This window comes from Mustela nivalis (genome assembly GCF_964662115.1).
Source record: "Mustela nivalis genome assembly, chromosome: 19".
Lineage (NCBI taxonomy): Eukaryota > Metazoa > Chordata > Mammalia > Carnivora > Mustelidae > Mustela > Mustela nivalis.
Window position 1 is genome coordinate 31,136,091 of NC_139038.1, and position 20,585 is coordinate 31,156,675.

General features: G+C 52.1%; 1 protein-coding gene across 9 annotated transcripts in view; it reads right to left on the reverse strand.

The window, feature by feature from the left end:
- CIITA (class II major histocompatibility complex transactivator) overlaps nt 1–20,585 on the reverse strand; it is a 45,665-nt gene that overhangs the window by 15,387 nt on the left and 9,693 nt on the right. For 5 of the 9 annotated variants that reach the window (XR_014306362.1, XM_082714123.1, XM_082714126.1 and 2 more), the window contains exons 2-9: nt 18,517–18,588; nt 7,391–7,534; nt 7,018–7,113; nt 4,650–4,712; nt 4,386–4,466; nt 2,159–2,203; nt 815–967; nt 241–384 (exon numbers count right to left, since the gene is read on the reverse strand). Coding sequence is in view for 8 of the 9 variants with exons in the window: in XM_082714123.1 (XP_082570249.1) it covers nt 241–384; nt 815–967; nt 2,159–2,203; nt 4,386–4,466; nt 4,650–4,712; nt 7,018–7,113; nt 7,391–7,534; nt 18,517–18,588 (798 nt within the window). In the remaining variant the exon portion in view is untranslated. Of the gene's footprint in view, nt 1–240; nt 385–814; nt 968–2,158; nt 2,204–4,385; nt 4,467–4,649; nt 4,713–7,017; nt 7,114–7,390; nt 7,535–18,516; nt 18,589–20,040; nt 20,205–20,585 lie in introns of those variants that run through there. The other 4 variants (XM_082714124.1, XM_082714128.1, XM_082714130.1 and 1 more) reach the window with 3 other exon arrangements.

Below are 20,585 nucleotides of genomic sequence, written 5' to 3' on the forward strand. Positions count from 1 at the left end.
GAAAGAGATAGATACATAGAAAGTTACAGCCCCTGAGTAGGTCCCTCACCCAGACCACCTCAGGGATCTCTGCTCTTATGCTGTTGATAGATGGGAAAGGGGGTCAGAGAAGGGTGTTCTGGGGAGGGAGGATTATGAGAAGGTGTCAAATGCTTGGGGTTGGGGGAGGACGGGGGCAGAGAGTGTTCAGATAGCCACAAGAGGGGGCAGGGTGGGGGAGGCTAGGTCTCGAACACTCACCTTGATAGATGACCATACTGGACACCCCTGTCCCAGGCCCTGAGATCCGCCAGAGCCCCTGGGGCAGAGAGGGGAGGCTGGGGACAATCTGAATGGGTCCAGCAGGAAGGCTGAGGCACCCCAGCAAGGAACTGGAAGGGGGCACTGCAGGAGACAAAGTCAGTGAGCACCAGTGTTCATAATCCCGTTCTCTGATTCTGCAGTTAAGACCTGACTCTCTTTCTAAAGGGCTCCACTGTCCCCCAGAGCAGCAGCTGTGTCTGTCCCCAGCACCCAGCAGAGTGAGCGGGCAGATAAGGTGCTCAGCTCATCGCTGATGGACGAAGATGGCTGCTGGGCAAACACCCTCACGGGAGGGGATTCCTGGCTCTATCTCCCAGGGAGGTTTCCTGTGGAGGCACATTCTTGGGCACAGGCTGAGCTGACGGGGACCCTGAGGGATGGGACAAGCTGGGAGGGATCTGGGTGGCACCAACATGGGGGGAGGGTTCCTGTCCCTGGTGGGCCTTGCTGTGGCCACTTTTCAGGCACCCCCCGGGAGGGAGGACCCCCCCCCCCCAAGTCCCTAATATACCAGGCATCAGGACGGTCTCCTCCATCCAACGCGGGCTGGATTCTGGCTCCTTGTTGAACACAGCAGGAGGTGACAGGCAGGGCAGTGCTGAGGAGTCGCTCACTGGCCCCACCAGGAACGTGCCAGTCACCATGGGCACAGTGACGGGCTCGGCTGTGAGGAAGAGGACCACGTTAGATCCGGGGGACCGTGGGTGGGATCTGAGGGGGCGTCTGGCGGGGCCCTTCTGGGGAGGATCGCAGAAGCGGAGTGGATCTCTCTCCTGGCAGTGGCAGGGAGCTCCTGTTCTCTTCCCAGCCCTGCGGGAAGCTGTTCTGTCGGCAACTTCCCTGTGCCAAGCAGCCTTCCACACCCCCCTGGCCCTCTCCCTGTCACTGGCTGTTGGGTCAGGCCCCTACCACCTTCCACAGCCAGCCTCTGAGCCCCTGGGGGGACCTTACGAGGCCCCAAGCACTCCCCAAAGGAGGCAGGATCTGTCCTGTGCTGTCCCATCTGAGTGGGGCGGTTTCTCTCCTCCCTTTAGTAAGCAGGTCGAAGAGGATAGACATTTGCTTCTCCCGTCAGACTGGGAGCTCTCTGAACACAGGAACTACCTCTCTATCACCCCGGGGTCTTCACAGGCAGAGCTCCTGTCTCCCCCATCAGACTGGTGGTCTTGGAAAGTAGGAACCCCGTCTCTCCCATCAGACTAAGAGATGTCCGAAGGCAGGAATCGCTTCTCCATCGTTCTGGATTCTTCAGGGGCGGGCTCCCAGTCTCCCCCACCAGATCAGAACTTTCTGAGGGCAGGGACTAGGCTTCCCTCATTAGACTGTGAGCTGCTTCCTCACTCTGGGCCCCTCGGGGCTAGGGTCCCCACCTTCTTCGCAATAACAGCTGAGTGGGATGAGAGGGGGGGTGGAGGGAGCGGACGCAGCCCCTGGTGGGGGACGGTGAGCCTGGGGAAGGGCTCTCGGGAGACCAGAGGGCGCTGGGTGACCAGCTGACCCTAGGTGACGCTGCCCTCCAAAAGGAGACGTGTGGTCTGGTCTGGAGGGGCAGTGGAGTAAGGCAGAAAGTGGGGCCTCAACTCTGACTCAGAATTTAAGAAGGGGTGTCGGGGGAGAGGCTTTGTAGAAGTTGGATCTCCCAGCGGCCTTTAAACGGCAGAGCAGGGGCAACGGAGTCATGACCGAATCTTGGTTTGAATCCCAGCTCCGCCTCTCACTGGCTGTGTGATCTTGGACAAGTGACCTCCCCTCTCTGAGCCTTGGCTTTCCACTGCCAGTTCGTTCATGCTCCTGAAGAGGCTGGCTTCCCTGCCTCGCACTCTGCACCCCCCTCGGTGCACCCCACCCTGCTCACCTAGCTTCCTGTGCTTCAAGTCCACGGGCAGCTCCTCTGGGAAGGCTGCAAAGAGAACATCATGGTCAGCCGCCCCAAGGAAGGTGTGGTCCCAGCCTTGAGGGGCCCATGAACCCCAGCAGCCCCTATGGCCCTGCCTTTAACGGCTGGGAAGTGGCCCTGCAGCTCCCAGTCCCTCCCCTTCCCCTGACCCTTGCCACCCTGCTTGCCTGCTTGTGCCCAAACCCCACCTTGAAGACCCAGGGGCAGTGAGGGACTGGAAGAGGCAGAACCACAAAGGGGACACGAGACGATTCTGAGTTTAGGAAAATAAAAACAAAAACAACAACAACCTGCTTGGGGTCCCTCCCTAGCCCGGTGGTTTTGCAACAGAGCCTCTGTGAGCCTTTTTTTTTTTTTCTTTAAAGATTTTATTTATTTATTTGACAGACAGAGATCACAAGTAGACAGAGAAGCAAGCAGAGAGAGAGGAGGAAGCAGGCTCCCCGCTGAGCAGAGAGCCCGATGCAGGGCTGGATCCCAGGACCCTGGGATCATGACCTGAGCTGAAGGCAGAGGCTTTAACCCACTGAGCCACCCAGGCACCCCACCTCTGTGTGCCTTTGATCACTCATCTGGGACACAGGGGCAGAGCTTCCTACTCTGCAGGAACGAATGGAAAATCGGTGAGCTAAGTATCGAGCAGTAGCACACTAGCGGGGAAAAGTCCTACGCGCCCCTCAGCAAGGGGCTGCTTAAATCACGGTTCACCCACCCAGCGAAATTCCATGCTGAAAGAGAATGAGAATGCCAACTGACCTACGGGGAAGGGTACTGGTGTCTGCGGTTTACTTTGAAATGTTCCCAATAAAAAACAAATGGATGAGTGGATGGATAGTGGGATAGATGGACGGACGGACAGAGGTATGTTAAGGCAAACATTTGCAGTATGATTCTTTCACCTTTATTTCATGTTGCAAAGCTTCACAGTAAAATGCTGGGGGAAATACCTATCAAATAAAATGAACAAAGCAAGCCAGCAAGAGGAATTCCCTGGAGGGAACCAGCCAAGTAGGCTGTTTTCAGGGAGGCGAACTGAGGGCTTAGGGGACAGGAGTGGGAAGGAGATTTTTTTTTCCCACTGAATATCCTTGCACCTTTCGAATTTTTATAGCATGAACCTGCTTTATCTGTGGACAGATCAAGTAATAGGTACATGTCTGATATGTGGTCTGGAACGTAGTAAGCTCTCACTCGACTGTTCAACCCATTTTACAGATATTCGCACTCGGTGGACATTTACTGAGGTGCTACTGGAGGCCCTGTGCTAGATCCTGCGGGTGTAGTTCATAAGTAAGGAAGACAAGATCACGGTTCTCGCAGCAGGGAACCAGGCAAAAGGCAATACATTTGAAAAAGTCCAGATGGTGACAAGTGCTAAGGGACGAGGAGATACACACACAAGGTGAAAATCAGCAAGGTGATCCATGGGGAAAGGTAGTCAGGGAAGGCTTCCAGGAAGAGGTGACATGTTAGCCAAGACCTCAAGGATTCATAGGAGCCTGCCTTGGGAAGAATTGGGAAAAGGGCCTTCCAGATAGAACCTCAAGAGCCAAGGGCACGTGAGGCCTGAGGCTGGAAAGGGTACATGAGTTCTAGGAATGGTAGGAAGCCAGTGTGGCTGGAGTATCCTGCCCCATGGCAAGCTTGGAGAGGTGGGAAGGGTCAGATCATATCTGCCTTGTGTATGTATTTGGTAGCCATTGGAGGGTTAGCAGGGCAGCAATTTGCATTTAAAAACTGATGGTATAAAAAGATGACTGCCAGTAAGGACAAAGGAGAAAGGGAGACTGAGTAGGAGGCTCAGAGAGGGATAGGCACTTGCTCAAGGCCACAGAGTCCAGAGATAACAGACCCGGACCCATACCCAGTTCTTGCTGACTCTAGAATCTAAGGTTGAAGACACCTCCCTCAAAGACAGGGGTGACAACTAAGGATGAAAGAGAAGCCAGAGCCCAAAGGTCCTTAGAGACACACCTGGAGAATGGCCTTAGCCCCAGGGCTATCTGCTTCCTCCTTGGGTCACCAGGGAGCACCAGTGAGGGGAGTGGAGGGTGGCACATCCAAACCCAGGCAGAGCAGACAGGACTTAACAAGGGAAGCCACTGGGAGCTACAGCAGGCTCTGGGGCCAAGGCAGGGCCAGGAGTCAAGCAGGCTGAGGTCAGATCTGAGAAGGGCTTACTCACGTCTTTTCTGACTTTTCTGCCCTGCTTCCTCCAGCACCTCCACATTCTCGCTGATTATTTCATCCAGTCCTATGTGCTCGACTTTGGGGGGGAAAAAAAAAAAAGAGAGAGACTGCAACACACAGTCAGTGGATGCCCCAAATGAGCCTTCATTGTCGGTGTGCTGGGGCAGGATCTGACCATCCTTCGAAGGGAGGTCATCAGGTTGCTCACCAAGGAACAAGGAAGGAAATGCAGGCTGAGCCAAGAGTCCCCCCAACTTACTAAAAATGTCTTTGCCCAGACCATCCAGCTGAGAGTCCTGAAACACGTACTGGTCCAGTTCCGCTGCCCAGACAAGGAAAAGAACAGTCATTCAATGAGTTTTCTGAATACCCACTGTGTGCCTGGCCTTGGGGTGGGCACCAAGGAACTGTGACCCTCCAGCCTTGGCATGCATGGGGCAGGGGGCTCAATCAGCATTTCCTGACTCAAAGATCAAATTAATGAAGGAACCCTGAACCTTCATGGGCTCTCAATCTAGTTGAAGGGATGATACGCATCCATGAAAACTTAACTATTGCTGTAAAGTAGTACAAGGCAGTGTGGTAGAGTTGTCACGGGCTTTAAGTTTCAATCCCAGCTTGACCCCCGTTAACCCTACTAGCTGTGCAAGCTTGGACCAATGACTTAACCTCTCTGGGGCTCCACGTCCTCAGCTGTGTAATGAGAATAAGAAATGCCTACAACCCAAGGATGCGTGGTGAGGATTAGAGGCTCTGCCTCTAAGTTAAAGCATCAGATACAGTAGCCAGGACACCACAGGCAATTAAGAAGCAGTGGTTCTTTATATCAGATGCTACATGACTGGGAGCCCAGGGAAAGACAGCTATCACAGCAAAAGGGCCGAGGAAACAGCGGATGGCAGCATGGGTCTTTCAGGGAGGGCTCCAGAGGGAAGGGATCTCAGAGCCAGACATTGACAGACGGTCACAGTCAGAGAGGTGGAAAGCGGAGAGTTTGGGGCAGTGAGGACGGGGTGAGGAAAGGTGTTTGAGAAACTCACACACAGGTGTCTGCAGGAAAGTTTCATGTTGGGGGAAAGGTAGGGCTTGATTTTATCAGCAATGGAGAGCCATGAAAGGGCAGCAGTGACCTTGATATCTCTGATGATGGTGATGGTGGTAGTTGGGTCAGGGTGGGCGGGGCACCTGACTCTCCCTTTGCAAATTCCTTTCTTTCCTAAACACTTTCCACAGAGAAGCTCATCCTATCCTCAGCCATCCCATGAGGGAGGTGTGATTATTATACCCACCATGCACATATGGAAGCCATTTTCTACATATATTTCAAGATGTCTCAAATGATTGCACGCTCAGGCCAGAGCCTGGCTTTCTAGAAGCACAGAGAAAGCCCAATGATTTGGACGAAGCTTCCCCCTCCCCTTGCTTTGGCAGCTTCCACTTCCTGCAAAAAACCCTCCTAAATCCTAAGTAATGCTCAAACCTTCATCACTGCCTCCAGCTGTGAGGAATATGAAAGTCCTCAACACCGAACACTTCTGCTTCCTCAAGTAAGTTCCCAAGAAGGAAAGGAAGTGGGCAGACTTCTCAGTTCTGTAATTTTTGAGACACAGTTACTACTCTCCATTTTCCACTTTGTGTGCGGCAGGATTAACTGTGGACTGGGGAAAGACTGGCCACATTCACGCTATGCACGACCTCCTGAGTTATGTGGCTCTTGGGTTGCCAGGGAAAGGGCCACAAAGAACAGTTGGGCAGGTTGTTGACTGCACAAGGTTGCCCAGCAAGAGGAAAAATGGGGGTTTTATCCTCCATAAGAGGGGGCATCTTTTTCTAATTCAACAGAGACTCTATGAGATAGTTGTAAGGAGGGAGACTTTACCCCACTCCCCTCCAAAAAACAAAAGCAAAAACCAACAGCAACACCTCTCCCCAAAGAGTCCTGCCCTTATTTCGAAGTAAAGTTGCCCTTTTTAAACCTGCAAGATAAGCCTCTCAGCTTAAGCCTTAGAGAACCTCCCCACCCTAGACACTTTCCTCTTCATGGTTAAAAAGAAGGACTTTGAAATGAGAAAGACCTAGCTTTCCATCTCGTGGCTGACCATTGCTATCTCTAATGCAGGCTTGGGTACATTCCTTTAACTCTCTAAGCCTCGATTTCCTCCTCTGCAAAAAGGAGATATTAATAGGATCTATTTCCTTTGTTGTTGTTGTATGGATTCAGTGCAGTAACACACATACAGTGATCAGTGAGCAACAAATGAACCCAAATGGTAGATATTACAAATACTAGAGTCATTTGGCTTAGGAGCGAGGGAGAAGACAGGGAGGGGTATATGGTATGGGCTGTGTGGAAGGAAGCAAGGAGAGCAAGAAATATAAAAAGGTATAGAACTGGAGGCAGAGAATATAAAAGACTTTTCCTGGTGGTCATTGGGCAAGAGGTCATCTCTCCATTTCCCTGGAGTCTCTTTTCTAGCTCTTGCTCTGCAATCCCACCCACCCCCCTTGCCCTAATTTATGAGGGAGGAGCCTGCTGTGATTTGTGGTGAATGGGTGAGGTTAGCAAAAGAGAAAAAGGAACTCTTCCCCTCAACTGGCCTTTTTCTGGGTTCAGAATGCTTCCTCACCGATATTGGCATAAGCCTCCCTGGTCTCTTCATCACCTTCGATGTCACACAACAGTTTGCTGAACTGCTCGCAGTTGATGGTGTCCATGTCGGGTTCTGGAGGGAAAAGACCCACGGATGAAGCAGGAAAAGTCTGGGAAGAGGGCTGGTGGGGAAGGAAGGAGAAGTGGTGCGGGCTGGAAGAAGTGCCCTTCGGAAGGAAACAGGGGAGCGCTTGGAGCTGTCCGTGGTGCTGACCAGAGCTCGGCGGTCCGAATGTCGCCTGCCCAGCCTCCCCACACCCCAACCCCCAGTTGCTGACTGCCTCCCCCTAAAGGCAGTGAGGAAGGGGTGAGAAAGGACCTGGGGAGGGGCCAGAGCAGGGATAGCTCACCTGAGCAGAGCTCAAGCTCTTCTCTAGCCAGGTCCGTCTGGTCATAGAGGTGGTAGAGCTGCAAGGGATCAGCACTGCTGTTGAGAAGCTCCAGGTACCCGCCTTCTAGAGGCCCCAGGTCCATGGCAGCACACTGCCCACTGCCTGGAAGGGAGACACATTCAGTCAGTGCAGGGAGCATTGGAAAGATGTAGAGAATTAACACCCACCACAGTCCCTAGCTGGGTCACCTGGTGAAGGCCAGAGTTTGGGAGAGCTGGAGAAAGCGAGCAGAAGTGCTCATTTGGCACTTCTTACACACTCCGGGCAGTGGTGAGAGGAAGCCCTATCTCCTTCCCCCAAGGAACTTATAATCACTCTGGGAAGATGCCCACCATACAGGAAAGGGAACTGGGGAAGTGTAGATTCAAGACCTCTTACACCTGGGAACCAGGAGACTCAGGGTCCACCTCTGGCGCAGCCGTGGTAACAGTCGAGATCTGTAGAGCATCTACCATGTGCCAGACACATAGGCTGGAACTTTCCATTCTAACATCAAAAACCATATGAGGTAGATACTCTTACTATCCTCGCTTTTCACATGAAGACACTGAGGATCCGAGAGGGGAGATGACGGACCTAAAGTGACCCAGCTCCACATGGAACCAGGATTTGGTGCTGGGGATTTTGATACAAACATAGGCAATTAAGTGCTATGCTCTACCACCTTAGGTGATCTCGAACAAGTCTTTGCTCCTCTCCATGCCTCAGTTTCCTAAGCTGTAAATTGCAGGAGTCGGGGCAGATTCTAAGATTCCTCATTTGGTGAAGGGCATATCAGATACCTTCGATTCTGCTTCATTCAACCTTCCAAACACTCTGGACATGTCCATGCAAAAACTTGTATGGGAAATTTCATAGGTGCATAATTCATAACAGCCGAAACAGGGAAACAACTCAAGTTTCTCTCAATAAATGAATCAGCAGGAGTGCCTGGGTGGCTCAGTGGGTTAAGCCTCTGCCTTCGGCGCAGGTCATGATCTCAGGGTCCCTGGATCGAGCCCTGCATTGGGCTCTCTGCTCAGCAGGGAGCTTGCTTCCCCCACTCTCCCTGCCTGCCTCTCTGCCTACTTGTGATCTCTGTCTGTCAAATAAATAAATTAAAAAAAAAATAAATGAATCAACAAAATGGGGTAAATCCAAACCATGGGATACTATTCAGCCAGAGAAAGAATAAGGTACTGATACAGGTTACAACATGGATCAAACCTGAAAACATGATGATCATCAAAAGAAGCCAGACACAATGGGCCATGAATGGTATGATGCCATTTGTATGAAAGTACAGAATAGGCAAATCCTTACAGATAAAGTAGAATAGTGATGGGCTAGGGTTGGGACAGAGTTGAGGAAAAAAACAGGGGGCAAATAATCATGGAGGTGGGGTTTCTTTCGGGGGCTGTCAAAAACATTCTTTAGTGAATGTGGGGATGGTTGTACCACTGTGTGAATATACTACAAAGACCACCAGCGGTGCATTTTAATGGGTGAATTGCACGGGACCTGGATGGCCCTGTTGGTTAAGTGTGCAATTCTTGATTTCAGCTCCAGTCATGATCTCAGGGTCCTGGAATTGAGCCCCATGTTGGGCTCCCTGCTCAGCAAGGACTCTGCTTGAGACTGTCTTCCACTCTCTCTACTCTTCCCCCTCCTCCCTCTCTCTCTCTTTCTAAAAATAATTACTTAAAAAAAATAAATGGGTGAATTACACGCTATGCGAATTACATCCCAATAAAGCTGTAAACACAAAACAAAAACCAGCCTGGGAAGATAGGTATTATTGTCTCCGTTTTGCAAATGAGGCCAAATAACATTGCTGATAACACACAGCTCTTTCTGGGTAGAAGCACTCTGAAGCCTCATGCACCTGCCTCCGGGCTCCTGTTCCACTCCCTAGTAGCTTCATTTTCCAGACCCGCTGGAGCAAAGCACCACAAACGGAGCAGCTTAAAACATCAGAGCCTTGGGGCACCTGGGTGGCTCAGTGGGTTAAGCATCTGCCTTCAGCTCAGGTCATGATCCTAGGGCCCTGGGATCAAGCCCCGCATTGGGCTCTCTGCTCAACAGGGAGCCTGCTTCCTCCTCTCACTTCCTGCCTCTCAGCCTACTTGTGATCTCTGTCTGTCAAATAAATAAATAAAATCTTTAAAAAAAAAAAAAAAACAAACCGCAGAGCCTTCGTTGCTCACCATTCTGCGGGCCGGAAGTCCAAAACCAAGGTGTTGCCAGAGGCTCTAGGGGACAGTCCTTCTTTGTCTCTTTTAGCTTCTGGAAACCCTCAGCATTCCTTTCCTTGTGACCATGTAGCCAGATCCCTATAATCTCTGCCTCAGTGGTCCCATCATCTCCTCTGCATGTCTCAAATCTTCTGCCTTTCTCTTAAAAGGACACTTGCCTTTGGATTTAGGGCCACCCGCAAAATCCAAGATGATTTTATTTCCAGGTCCCTAACCTGATTACACCTACAAAGACTCTTTCTCCAAATAAGGTCACATTCACAGGTTCTAGGGATTTGATGTGGACATATCTTTGCGGGGGCGGGGGAGGGCATTCAACCTTCTAGACATGAAATGCAGACAGTTGCTGGAAGGACTCAGAGTTTCTTAGAAGAGGCCGGAGGGGAGCTGGCCTCGAAGGCCGGAGGATCTGCCAGAGCCTTCTGAGTGCCCCGCCTGGGCCACAAGAAAGAGGAGGTGAAGTAGGAAGGACCAAAGAGGGGAGGGTTAGGGAAACACATGCACACAATTCACCACCACCCTCCAGCTGCTTCTTTTCATTGGACTCATTGAAAAAGCTCACTCCCTATTGGGGGGGGGGGTCTCTGCACAGACCCTGGATATCACAGAAAATGAACTTTCCAGTCCAACATGGGGCCCTGGCAGGGGCTGTCTGTGGATAATGGGCTGGGAGGGGGGGACCTAGGCTGCAGGAACTCAAACATCAGAGTCTTGCCTCAAAGGTCCATCCAGCCATGACTGGAGGAAGCAGAACTGAAAGATGGGGGCCCCCACCCTTTTCTTGTCATGAAGCGAAGCCTGGGGTTGGGGGGAGGGGGAAGGAGAACTCCCACTCCTCTCAGCACAGTGGCCTGAGAATTAGAGAAGAAATCTGTTCTCTCCTGAAGGTAAAAGAACCCCCTCCCTAAACCTTGCCCGCTGCCTTCCTCCCCTTCTCAATCTGCGGTATTTAGGGACAGCTTACATTGTAGCCATCTGCCTCTTCTTCCAGGCAGCCAGATCTGGGGGCAGCAGCTCTGGATTGAGCCCGGGCATTTCACCAATGAGTTGGGTAACTTTGGTCAAGTTTCCCAAACTGTTTATTCCCAGAGTAACAGGTCTGCCGGGGGCCTTCAAGTCCAACCTCCTCCACTCTACAGAGCAGATGAGACCCTGAGAAGGGAAGCGACTTGCTCAAGGCCCCATTACCTGTCCCTGGCCAAGCCTGGACCTGATCTCCCCCAGCACGAGACTCTCTGCCCAGTGCTCTTTCTTGCCAATCAGAATGTTTCCATTCAATGAACAACCCCCATCTTATCGAGGCCCAGGGTTAGGGAGGAACCAGGTCCTATCACAGACGGGTAATGGCAGGAGGTGTCAATGGGGAGAAGCCTGAAGAATTGTAACCCAGCCTCACTGTTGAGGGCTCAGCTTCAAACTTTGGACAGCCTTCCCAAATGCGATCAGACCCCAGAGAAACACATGGACAGAAGAGAAACAAGCCAACTTGTGTGAGCTTTGGAGTCAAACTGCCTGCCTCTGAAACCATTCCTACCCACCACAACCTGGGCAAGTTCATCTTATCAACCTCCTGGAGTCTCAGTTCCCTGATCTGTAAAATGGGAATCCTAATCGGTAACCCATAAGGATCAGGGGAGTTAATTCTCCTAACGCCCTCAGAAAGGCCACTGGTGCTTAGCGAGCCACTTGGTGAATGGTGGTTTAGAATGGCATCCGTCACATACATGGTGAGCAAATGCAGAGGATGGCCATGGTCATCACTATTATTATTGTCAATGATCATTAATTTGCTTCTAACTTCTGTGAGGTTGATGAAGGGACCCCTTCTCTTTCATTTCTCCATAAGTCACAACATTGCAAAGCCAACCTTTCTGTTCTTTTACATAAGGAGGACCCAGAGACCCCACAAGAACAAGAAAGCCCCCAGAAGTGCAGCCTGGGAGGTCTTCTCATGTCCCCCATGGCTACCACTGAGAAGGTGACTGGAGAAAAGTCACCCACGGGCCCAGCTTCTGTGACATTGGCTAAACCCAGACAAGAGGACGTCTGCTCTTGGGGCACCTGGGTGGCTCAGTCTGTTAAGCATCTAACTCTTGGTTTCAGCTCAGGTTGTGATCTCAGAGTCTTGAGATCAAGCCCCACATGAGGCTCCACGCTGAGCATGGATCCTGCTTAAGATTCTCTCTCTCATTCCCCCTTTGCTTCCAACCCTCCCACTCATGCTCTGTCTCTTTCAAAGAAAATGAAGAAGAAAAGATAGAGGAAGATGACATCCACACTCAGATACCCAGAACATACACACCTCAGCACCTCCCTTCCAGCTACCCTAAGACGAACCCTACACTTTATGCACCTGTCTTGAATAGAAAGGGATCTCCAGCTCGTAACGGGCTTCTGCCTCCATCCCACCCCCACCATCTGAGCTCCCAAAGAGCTCTAGAGAGAAGGCAGGATTTAATGCCCATTTGATAAATGAGGATACGCAAACACATCCATCGGATGGCTTGTCCAAGGTCGGCTGGTTGGAGAGTTTGAGTTTGAACCCTGGCTAGGAGGCATTAAGCAAGTGACTTCCCCTCTCTGAGTATCATTTTTTCCACTACTAGGTCAGGATAATGAAGCTTCCCTTGTAGGACCGCTGCAAGGCCAGGAAAGGCTCTTGGAGGCACACAAGAGGCCTACAGTCAAAGGAATCCCATTATGTTAGGATTCTGCAGACCTGGGGCTCATTTTTGGAGTCTAGTCTGGTCTCAATCTCCCAAAGCCACGGTGCCTCCCATTCACACCTCACTTGACTTATATCTTGGCTTGAGTCCTCTCAACGTCCCTACAACCATGTCCCCTGTGTCTCTAGATGTTTAGGAACTGCCTCAAAGGCCCCTGGCTGGACTCTTTCCTCCATGTGCCTCTCTAGAGGGGACATGGGACAGAGCTGGCTCAAATCACCTCACTGCAGAGGGCAAGTCCCCTTCAGCTGCCACCGCACAGGGCAAATCACACAGTCCTGGAAGGGCAGGATCCTTGTCTGTCTAGCTCACCTGTCCCCAGACCCCAGCAGGCTCCTATGCACAGCAGGCTCTCTCTATGCATAAAAGTGATACAGAACTAGAATCCACGGGTGCCCGCATGACCTGATGTGAGGATCTGATTCTGCTCAGTCTAACACACACATTTGTGATTCGTTTTCCCATTGCTCAGTTAAGGAAAAAGGCTGAGAGAAGATGGGTAGGATCTGAGCCAATGGCCTGGCCCCAAAGCCACAGTTCTTCCAACTACTCTGTGTCCCCAGGCACCCCGGGGAGATGCCCTCACCTGGTGACGAGGCATGGGTGACAAGACGATTTCTCCTTTTGAGAAGTTGTCTGGGGGAACAGCAGAGAAGTGGTCTGTGTCTTTTTGGTAAACAGGCAGTATTTTTAGAAGGTCCTCTTTGAACCCGCCCTTCCCTCCCGAGCTACCACCTTCCACGTCCAAGTTGAGAAAAAGTTCCTAATCTTCCGGCCACCAAAAGTCCCTTGGGGCTTCATTTCTGTCCCCACTTTGTACTACACCACAGGCTTTGAAAGACCGTCAGCATCAAAATGGTTTCTGGAATAAATTCATTTCTCTCTCCTCCGAGGGAAATGAAGGATTACCAAACTGTTCTACCTCTTCCTTAGGTAACCTGACTGCTGGTGCCTGCTGACGCAGTGGTCCCTCCCCGCAGCGGGGAGTGTGCCGTGTCGGGAGCTGTGCTAAATGCTCTAGGTGGATGACCTCATTCTACTCATTTTACAGAGGAGGACGATGAGGTTAGGCTCAATGTAACAGGTGATCTCTCCCCAGACAAGGGAGTGTATCCTTGAGGGTCTTGGGTGGCTCTGAGAGGGAGAAACGGTCACCTTTGCTACCCCCAAACTCTTGGGCATTGCCCTGTGCGGCGAGAAAAGAGCATGAGAAGGAATACTTCCTTGTGTGTTGACTCTACCTCTCCTCCTGAGGAAGGAATGAAGATCTTTGGAACTGTGGGTCTAGACAATGGCGTTGTGTTCCAGCTCTGCCTTTGCCTTGAGGACCCTCTAGCCTTAGTTTCACCAAATGGGGGCGGAGCCCACTCAGTGAGGCTATTTTGAGATTCTGGATACCTCATTGCTTGTCAGCCTTCCCCCTCTATATTCCCCCAAGGTCCCCCTTCAATATTCCCTTGCTCCCCAAACTCACAATAAGCAGATTCTGGGGGTCAGATGGTGGCAGGAAGCCAGGAGCCCAGGGCGACCTTATCTTCCCTGACCAACCCCCAGTCATTATCTCTGTGGGGCTAATTGAACAAAGTTCCTCTTCCCTTGCATCTTAGTCCTCAAGATAAATTATAAAAGACATACTGCACTGGGTTTCACCCAGATCTATAAAACAATGATTTACTGAGCATCTCCTACAAACCAACCAACCAACCAACCAACCCCACTGGGCTCAGTTCTCCAGGGGGCCCTCAAGAGGTTTAAGTCCTTGCCAAGAAACTTGCAAAGCAGGCTCAGATGATATTTTAAGAGGGAGATAAATTGTGATGATAATAATACAGTGGTTAGGACTGCGTGCTCTGGGTTCAAGTCTCAGTTCCCCACTAACCATGTGCCCTCACCTAAGTTCCTCAGCCTCTCCCAGTTGTGAACCCCACCTCATCTGGTTGGCAGAGTGCCTCCCTCATTATGTTGCTCTGCCTTGCCTAAAGTGACATTTCCAGAAAGTGCTACAATGATGTAAGTTTCCAAATAAAAACAACCAAGGTACCACTAGATTGTGCACTGCTGGTCAAAACTAGAAAGCTAGGAAGATGCCGAAGGTTGACAACCGTGGGGCTTTTGTATGCAGACTACCCTGGTGTACGGCCTGGAGCCTGTTTAAATACCAAAGGAGGCAGAGGTCCAACGACCTCACCATTCCAGGCTGGGGATAGATCTTGCAAAGAAATGCTCCCACAGCCCCACAGGGGACCCGTGGAATTGTGTGGGGTGACAGCAGGTGGATGCCATCCGGGTGTCCGTGGCTGAAGGAGGGGCAGTCAAAGATTGCCAGCGTGACCCATGGAGGAGGAGGCAGGGTCAGAAGCGACAGACCCGACGCACGCCCAGCCATGTAGCTCAGAGGGTACAGTCAGAAACAGAAGGAGCTCCGAGCGCCCCAAGCTAGACATGCAGGGGGACATCCAGGCGCCTGAAAACGCCACGGAGAGGTTCCAAGAGCATACGCAAACACAAGGATGCACCTCGAACGTATCAGTAGGCAAATCTCAGAGCATGAGGCACTGCCTAAAGGGAATGGAAAGCCCACAACCTCCCCTGCCGAAAGAGGGCTGCAGAGTATGGTTAAAAAGCAACCCGGGAGGAGCGTTTAGACCTTGGCCTCCTGCTACTCTGGCCTGACAGTTTTCACTGGCGTGATGTTACATGTAGCATCTGCTACAACATCGATGAAACCCATGAAGGGGCTGAGGTCGGGGTGCCCATCTACCAGCTGCTGGAGGGCAAGGGGCTTCCTGCTTCTAACTCTGGGCATAGCTCCAAGTCACACCCCTTCTCCAAGGGGAACCCGTGTCCGATGACTGGGACCTGTGGGGTGCAAAGGTCCAGTCTGTTGCCTCAATTTGTAGTAACCCTGAGAGCTGTCCCAGCTCCAGCGCCCTCTGGGGTGGGGGGGGGCAGGGGTGTGTCTGAAGCCCCTGGAGAGACTATGGCTGGCACCCCAGTCCTGCTTCCTCCCTCTCCCTGCATGTCTCCCCCACACCTTGCCTCTCCAATCAACCTCCCATGTGCAAATCTTCAATTCTGAGCCCAGTCTGCTTCCTAGGAACCTCACCAGAGGCAAGCTTATTCTGTTTTTCCACCAGGGGTCCTGGTGATCATACAGAACCCCACAAACCCCCTCCGCCTCCACCTCTGAGAGCTGGGACAAGCCACCTATCTAGGCTGGACCCCCACTGAGGACATGCACCTTGTGGAGACTTGGAAAACCTTTGGGATTTGCATGATAGGACCTCAGCTGGTGCATGTGCCCAGACGGCCAGTGACCCAGGGTGAGGGGTTCAAGGGGAGGGATGGGATGGGAAGGCAAGAGCCCAGCAGTCAGAGCTACAGCTGGGGGAGGAGGCCTGGTGGGTGCTAGTCCAGAGAGCCAGCCCCCTTCCGGCCGTCCCGGCCCCTCCCATCTCCAGGCGGCATTCCCTCTGCATGTCCCAGCATTCCAAGCTGCAGTCAGTGACTTGGAAAGGAGTCCAACGGGCTTCCCCCAAGCCCTGCTCCCGGAAGACAACCTGAGCCCGGAATTGGGATGGGGAGGGGAATGAGCAACCTTCGGCCAAGCCAGGTTGGCCTCTGCGAGAGGGGGTTAGAGGCTCTGAGTCACAAACCATGGGCCAGCCCTGCCTGTCAGCATCCAGCGACAGAGACGAGCCATTGGCAGGTTTGGCTGTGAATCAAGACTGCCTGGAAAGGGTGCTGAGCACACGGCACCCTGGTCCGACTCCCAGAGATTCTGTATTTTTAAACGAGCACCCTCTTGTGCCCCCTCGCACACACACCTGCCTGTACGGAGTTAAAATGGGTTTTATTTTCAAGGCAGCCTGACTTTCCTCTTGCCAAGAAAACACCACGCCACTGCTGGGGTGACTTTTCTTGAGCCCGGGGAGGTCTGCAATTCTCCTTCACCCAAGTGACCCTTCCAGACTCTCCATGGTCTGCCACCTTTCCATTTCCCCCCAGCTGAAAATCCTAGAACCAGACTTCACATCTTCCTCAATTCTTCTTCTCCTCCTTCCAAGAGTCCCTGTCTACCGCTGTGCCCTTGATGGAGCTGCACCAGCCTCACACCCTGGGTGGTTACAGCTGCTACTGGGTCTCCACCCCCCACCCCCCACCCCCCCGTCCAGTCTCTCAAGCTTCAGGTGTTCATCTGTCCCCTTCACAACTTTTGGGTCAGATCTGCCTACCACCTATTCCATAATTTGCCATAATTGGTGTTGTCCTTGACTTAACTATTTAAAGAAACAAATGTATTTATGTTAAAAGAAACCCACCAGAATTGAAAGCAGGCGATCACACATCGGTACACAGATGTTCATAGCACACTCTTTGTAACAGACAATAGGCGTAAACAACTCAAGTGTCCATCAACAGATGAATGCAGAAACACCATTCTGTACACTAGAATCCTGTGCACTGGAATATTACTGAGCCATAAAAAAGAAGGACATGGCGACACCTGCTACAACAAAGAGAAGCCTCAGAAACATCATACTCTTGGGGCACCTGGGTGGCTCAGTGGGTTAAAGCCTCTGCTTTCGGCTCAGGTCATGATCCCAGGGTCCTGGGATCGAGCCCCGCATCGGGCTCTCTGCTCAGCAGGGAGCCTGCTTCCTCCTCTCTCTCTGCCTGCCTCTCTGCCTACTTGTGATCTCTGTCTGTCAAATAAATAATAAACAGAATCTTTAAAAAAAAAAAAAAAAAAGAAAGAAACATCATACTCTATGAAAGAAGTCAGTCCCCAAAGGACAAATACTATAGAATTCCACTTAAATAAGGCACCTCGAGTGGTCAGCTCCAGAGACAGAACAGTGAAAAGTGGTGGCGGTGGTGGGGGAGGGGGCCGGAATGGGGAGTTCGCGGGTCGTGGGGACCAAGTTTCAGTTTGGGGCGATGAAAAGTTTCTGGAGAAGAATGGTGGTTGTAGAGCTGTAGGAACGTATTTATCACAGCTCAGTTGTATACTCAAAATGGGTTCGTTGGTAAATTTCATATTATCATTAAAAAAAAAAAAAGGAAACTTTCTATCACTCCCTCCCATGGTGGGGGGAAAAACCCAGCATCACTTGCCACTAAAAACAAAACAATGTTGTCACAACAAGGTCAGCTGTCCTACCACTCTGCTAAAAAGTAGCACCAGCCAGTGTGAGTGTGGTCGAAGATGTCTCCCCACAAAAATGGGGGAAGGTGGCTAGAGAAAGAATCAGAAAAGCAAGGGATCTATTCCTCTCCAGGAGACCCAGGGTCAATTAACACCTCTTTGAGAACTGTCTGGGGACCACCCATCAGGTTTGTGTCAAAGTCTAGAAGCCTCCCTTCCGGGCACAACTTCGCTCCAGATCTTTCCATACAATCCCTCCAGGAGCTATAATGCTTACTCCTGTGACAGGTGTATTTTTGGTGACTTTGCCCAAGGGCTTCCAAGATGGTGCCCTTGTTTTAGCCATTTTATAGATGCACCTCGGAGACGGAAGTCATTTATCCGGGGTGACTGATGGCGAGTCTGAAAGCCAAGTCCAGAAGCTTCCCTCTCTTCCTCAGGCCACTTCTCTGATTGCCTGGGATTGACTCCGGGCCATGCTGTTGAGTCCCTTTGCTAATTTCCTGACTACTCTTCACAAGGGACCAGGGATTGAGGTCTCAAGAGGTAGGACCAGGTCCCTGCCATCAGACAGGGACTGTATCCAGATGACTCTGCCTACGCAGGACCTGCCCTGCATAGGAGGCTCACGCCTCTGTCCAGGCCCTGGACTGGGCACTCCACAGACTTGGACTCAAATCTTGATCCTACCAACAGCTTGACTATGTGACCTTGGTTACCAAATCTCCTGGGGAAGTCCCCGGAGGTTTTATAACATGGTGAGAGAACAGGGTTTGGACCACATAAATGCCTTTCACTGCATGTTTATAATCTCTGAGCCTCTGGCATAGGAATCACCAGATAAATGGTGTAGCCCAGGCAGGGCCCAGGGGACGGGACCAGGAGCCCACATGCCAAACAGGTGACTCCCTTGTGCCGGAAGCCTGGGACCCCCTGCCTCTGTACATCCTGGGATTTTGGAAACCAGGTCCTTACCTAAGGCAGCCTGGGGTTCGGAAGGTGATTTTCTGAGGTCTCTCTCCCTCCCCGTCTCAGCTCCACCAGGCCCTAAAGCAAAGAAGCACCAATTTCCTTAACCTTCTGATTGGCTGGGAGTGTTTCTTTTCTGGGTTGGTGTGGAGGGGGGTTTCATGGATGGAGGTCACCTTGCCAAAGTTAGGAAAGCCTGGCTGCAATTGTAAATGGGATGCTGGGGACAGCTGGGCGTCTATCTTCTGCTCTGTTACACCTTGGATGGGGGGAGGACGTGGGACTCGCAGAGAGCTGTGGGCTTTAAGGCGGAGCTAGGCATGGCAGCTCCAATTCTGGCATTCTGCGTCCCCAGAGACCTCCCCTCCCACACACCTATTTCTGGGGTTCCTTGGTTTCTCTCTTTAGAAGACAGGGCTCGGGACCCCAAAGGGAGGTGGAGATATCAGCCCTGTCAAAGCCATCCCAGAAAGCTGTGCCCCACCCCCACCCCAGATGATCGAAGAGAGGCTTGGAATTGTATATTAAAAAAAAAAAAAAAACCCATAAGAGACTCGTTTTAAAGTTCCATTTTCCTTTCTAACTAATTAACTCTTGAACTGGTGATTGCTTTTACAATTGTTTTACAAGCAGCTGCTCATAAAAAGTCAACAGAACAACTAGCATTCAGACCAGATGGGGACAGGAGAGTTCATACCTCCAAAGGTCAGTTTCATTCGATAGCACCAACAAAACAATAAGATAATCAGCAGAAGGGGCTCAACCAGTGACCACGACGTTAGCAGGCTTTTTCTTCTCTGCTCTTCATCTAAATCATGTCATCACCCTCTCCTTTCTCATAAAAACCCCCGGCTTTCCCCACCCAAGCAAGATGCTTTCCTGTGCTCCACGAATTGCAATTCTGAGAACCCAAATCAAGGTCTTTGTCCTTTTCCAGGTTAGCCCCCCAGGGGGAGAGACCTGAGGATTTCCCCAGATTGCCCACGAAATGTGGCGGGGCGGGGGGGCATAAGCTTTTCTGCAAGGCATCCCCCACCCGAGGGCCAGAAACCTGCACTGCTGGGTCAGAGCGGTGCTATGATCCAACTGGAAAACTGAGGCTCAGAGAAGGGCGGCCAGAGCCCAGGGTCCCCATAGAGGAACCTGTGTGTCGCTCTCTACGGCGCACCCCACAGCGGCTCTCCAGACTCTAGGAGGCGCGGAGACTGTGTGAGTCCCGGGTTTGGCTCCCGCGCTGGGCTCCGCTCCGCATGCTCCTCCCGCGCCCCAGAAGTGCCAGCAGACGTCAGCCTCCCGCCCGCCTCCCCTTGCCGCGCGCTCTGGGCCTGGCGACCCTGCGCTGCTGTCCGACTCCGCGCCGCCTGGTCCCTGTGTTTCAGGCTGGGGATGCTGCAAACGCGGACTTTCCCGGGTCTGCACTCCGCACGCGCCCTTTCCCTTCCAGCTTTCCAAGAAAGCAGCTGCCAGCCTCTGAGCTCGATTGCCCCGCCGACTTTCTGGGGTGCAGGGTGGGGAGCCCTGGTTACCTACCGCCGCTCCCGGCTCCCCGGAGTCCCGCGTGCTCCCAGTGCTTCCTGCCGGCTCTAGGGCTGAGGCGAAACTGGGCCGGGTCTGTTGGCCAGCCACCCCATCTCACCCCCCTACAGGCGTCCTTTTCTCTTTCACTTTCTCTCAGCGCTGGGATTTGGGCCAAGCTGGGGAGTAAGCAGGCTTGCTGCACCCACCGCGTGCTTTCTCCCAAGCACCCAGCTCACTGTCCCAACACTCATGGGCACTCCCAGAGCGTCCATCAGCTCCTGGAAATGGCCAGTCCCCTGCTTCTGGGGAGGTAGCATGCCTGGGGGGTAAGCCAATTGCAAGCACTGACTTGTGGGCTGTTCACGCTGGCTTTGGGGTGGCCTCCATGTGTCTCTAGCTCAGCCCAGCTATGAAAGTGGCAAACCACCCTTACAGGCAACACGGACCCAGAGATTTGCTCAATGAGCCATACCCTCCTGGGAAGCCAAATGCCCTCCAGAGGCAAGAGAAAATGCCCCTGGGACCTTTGTGGGCTGGAAATTCAGCCTTGACAAGCC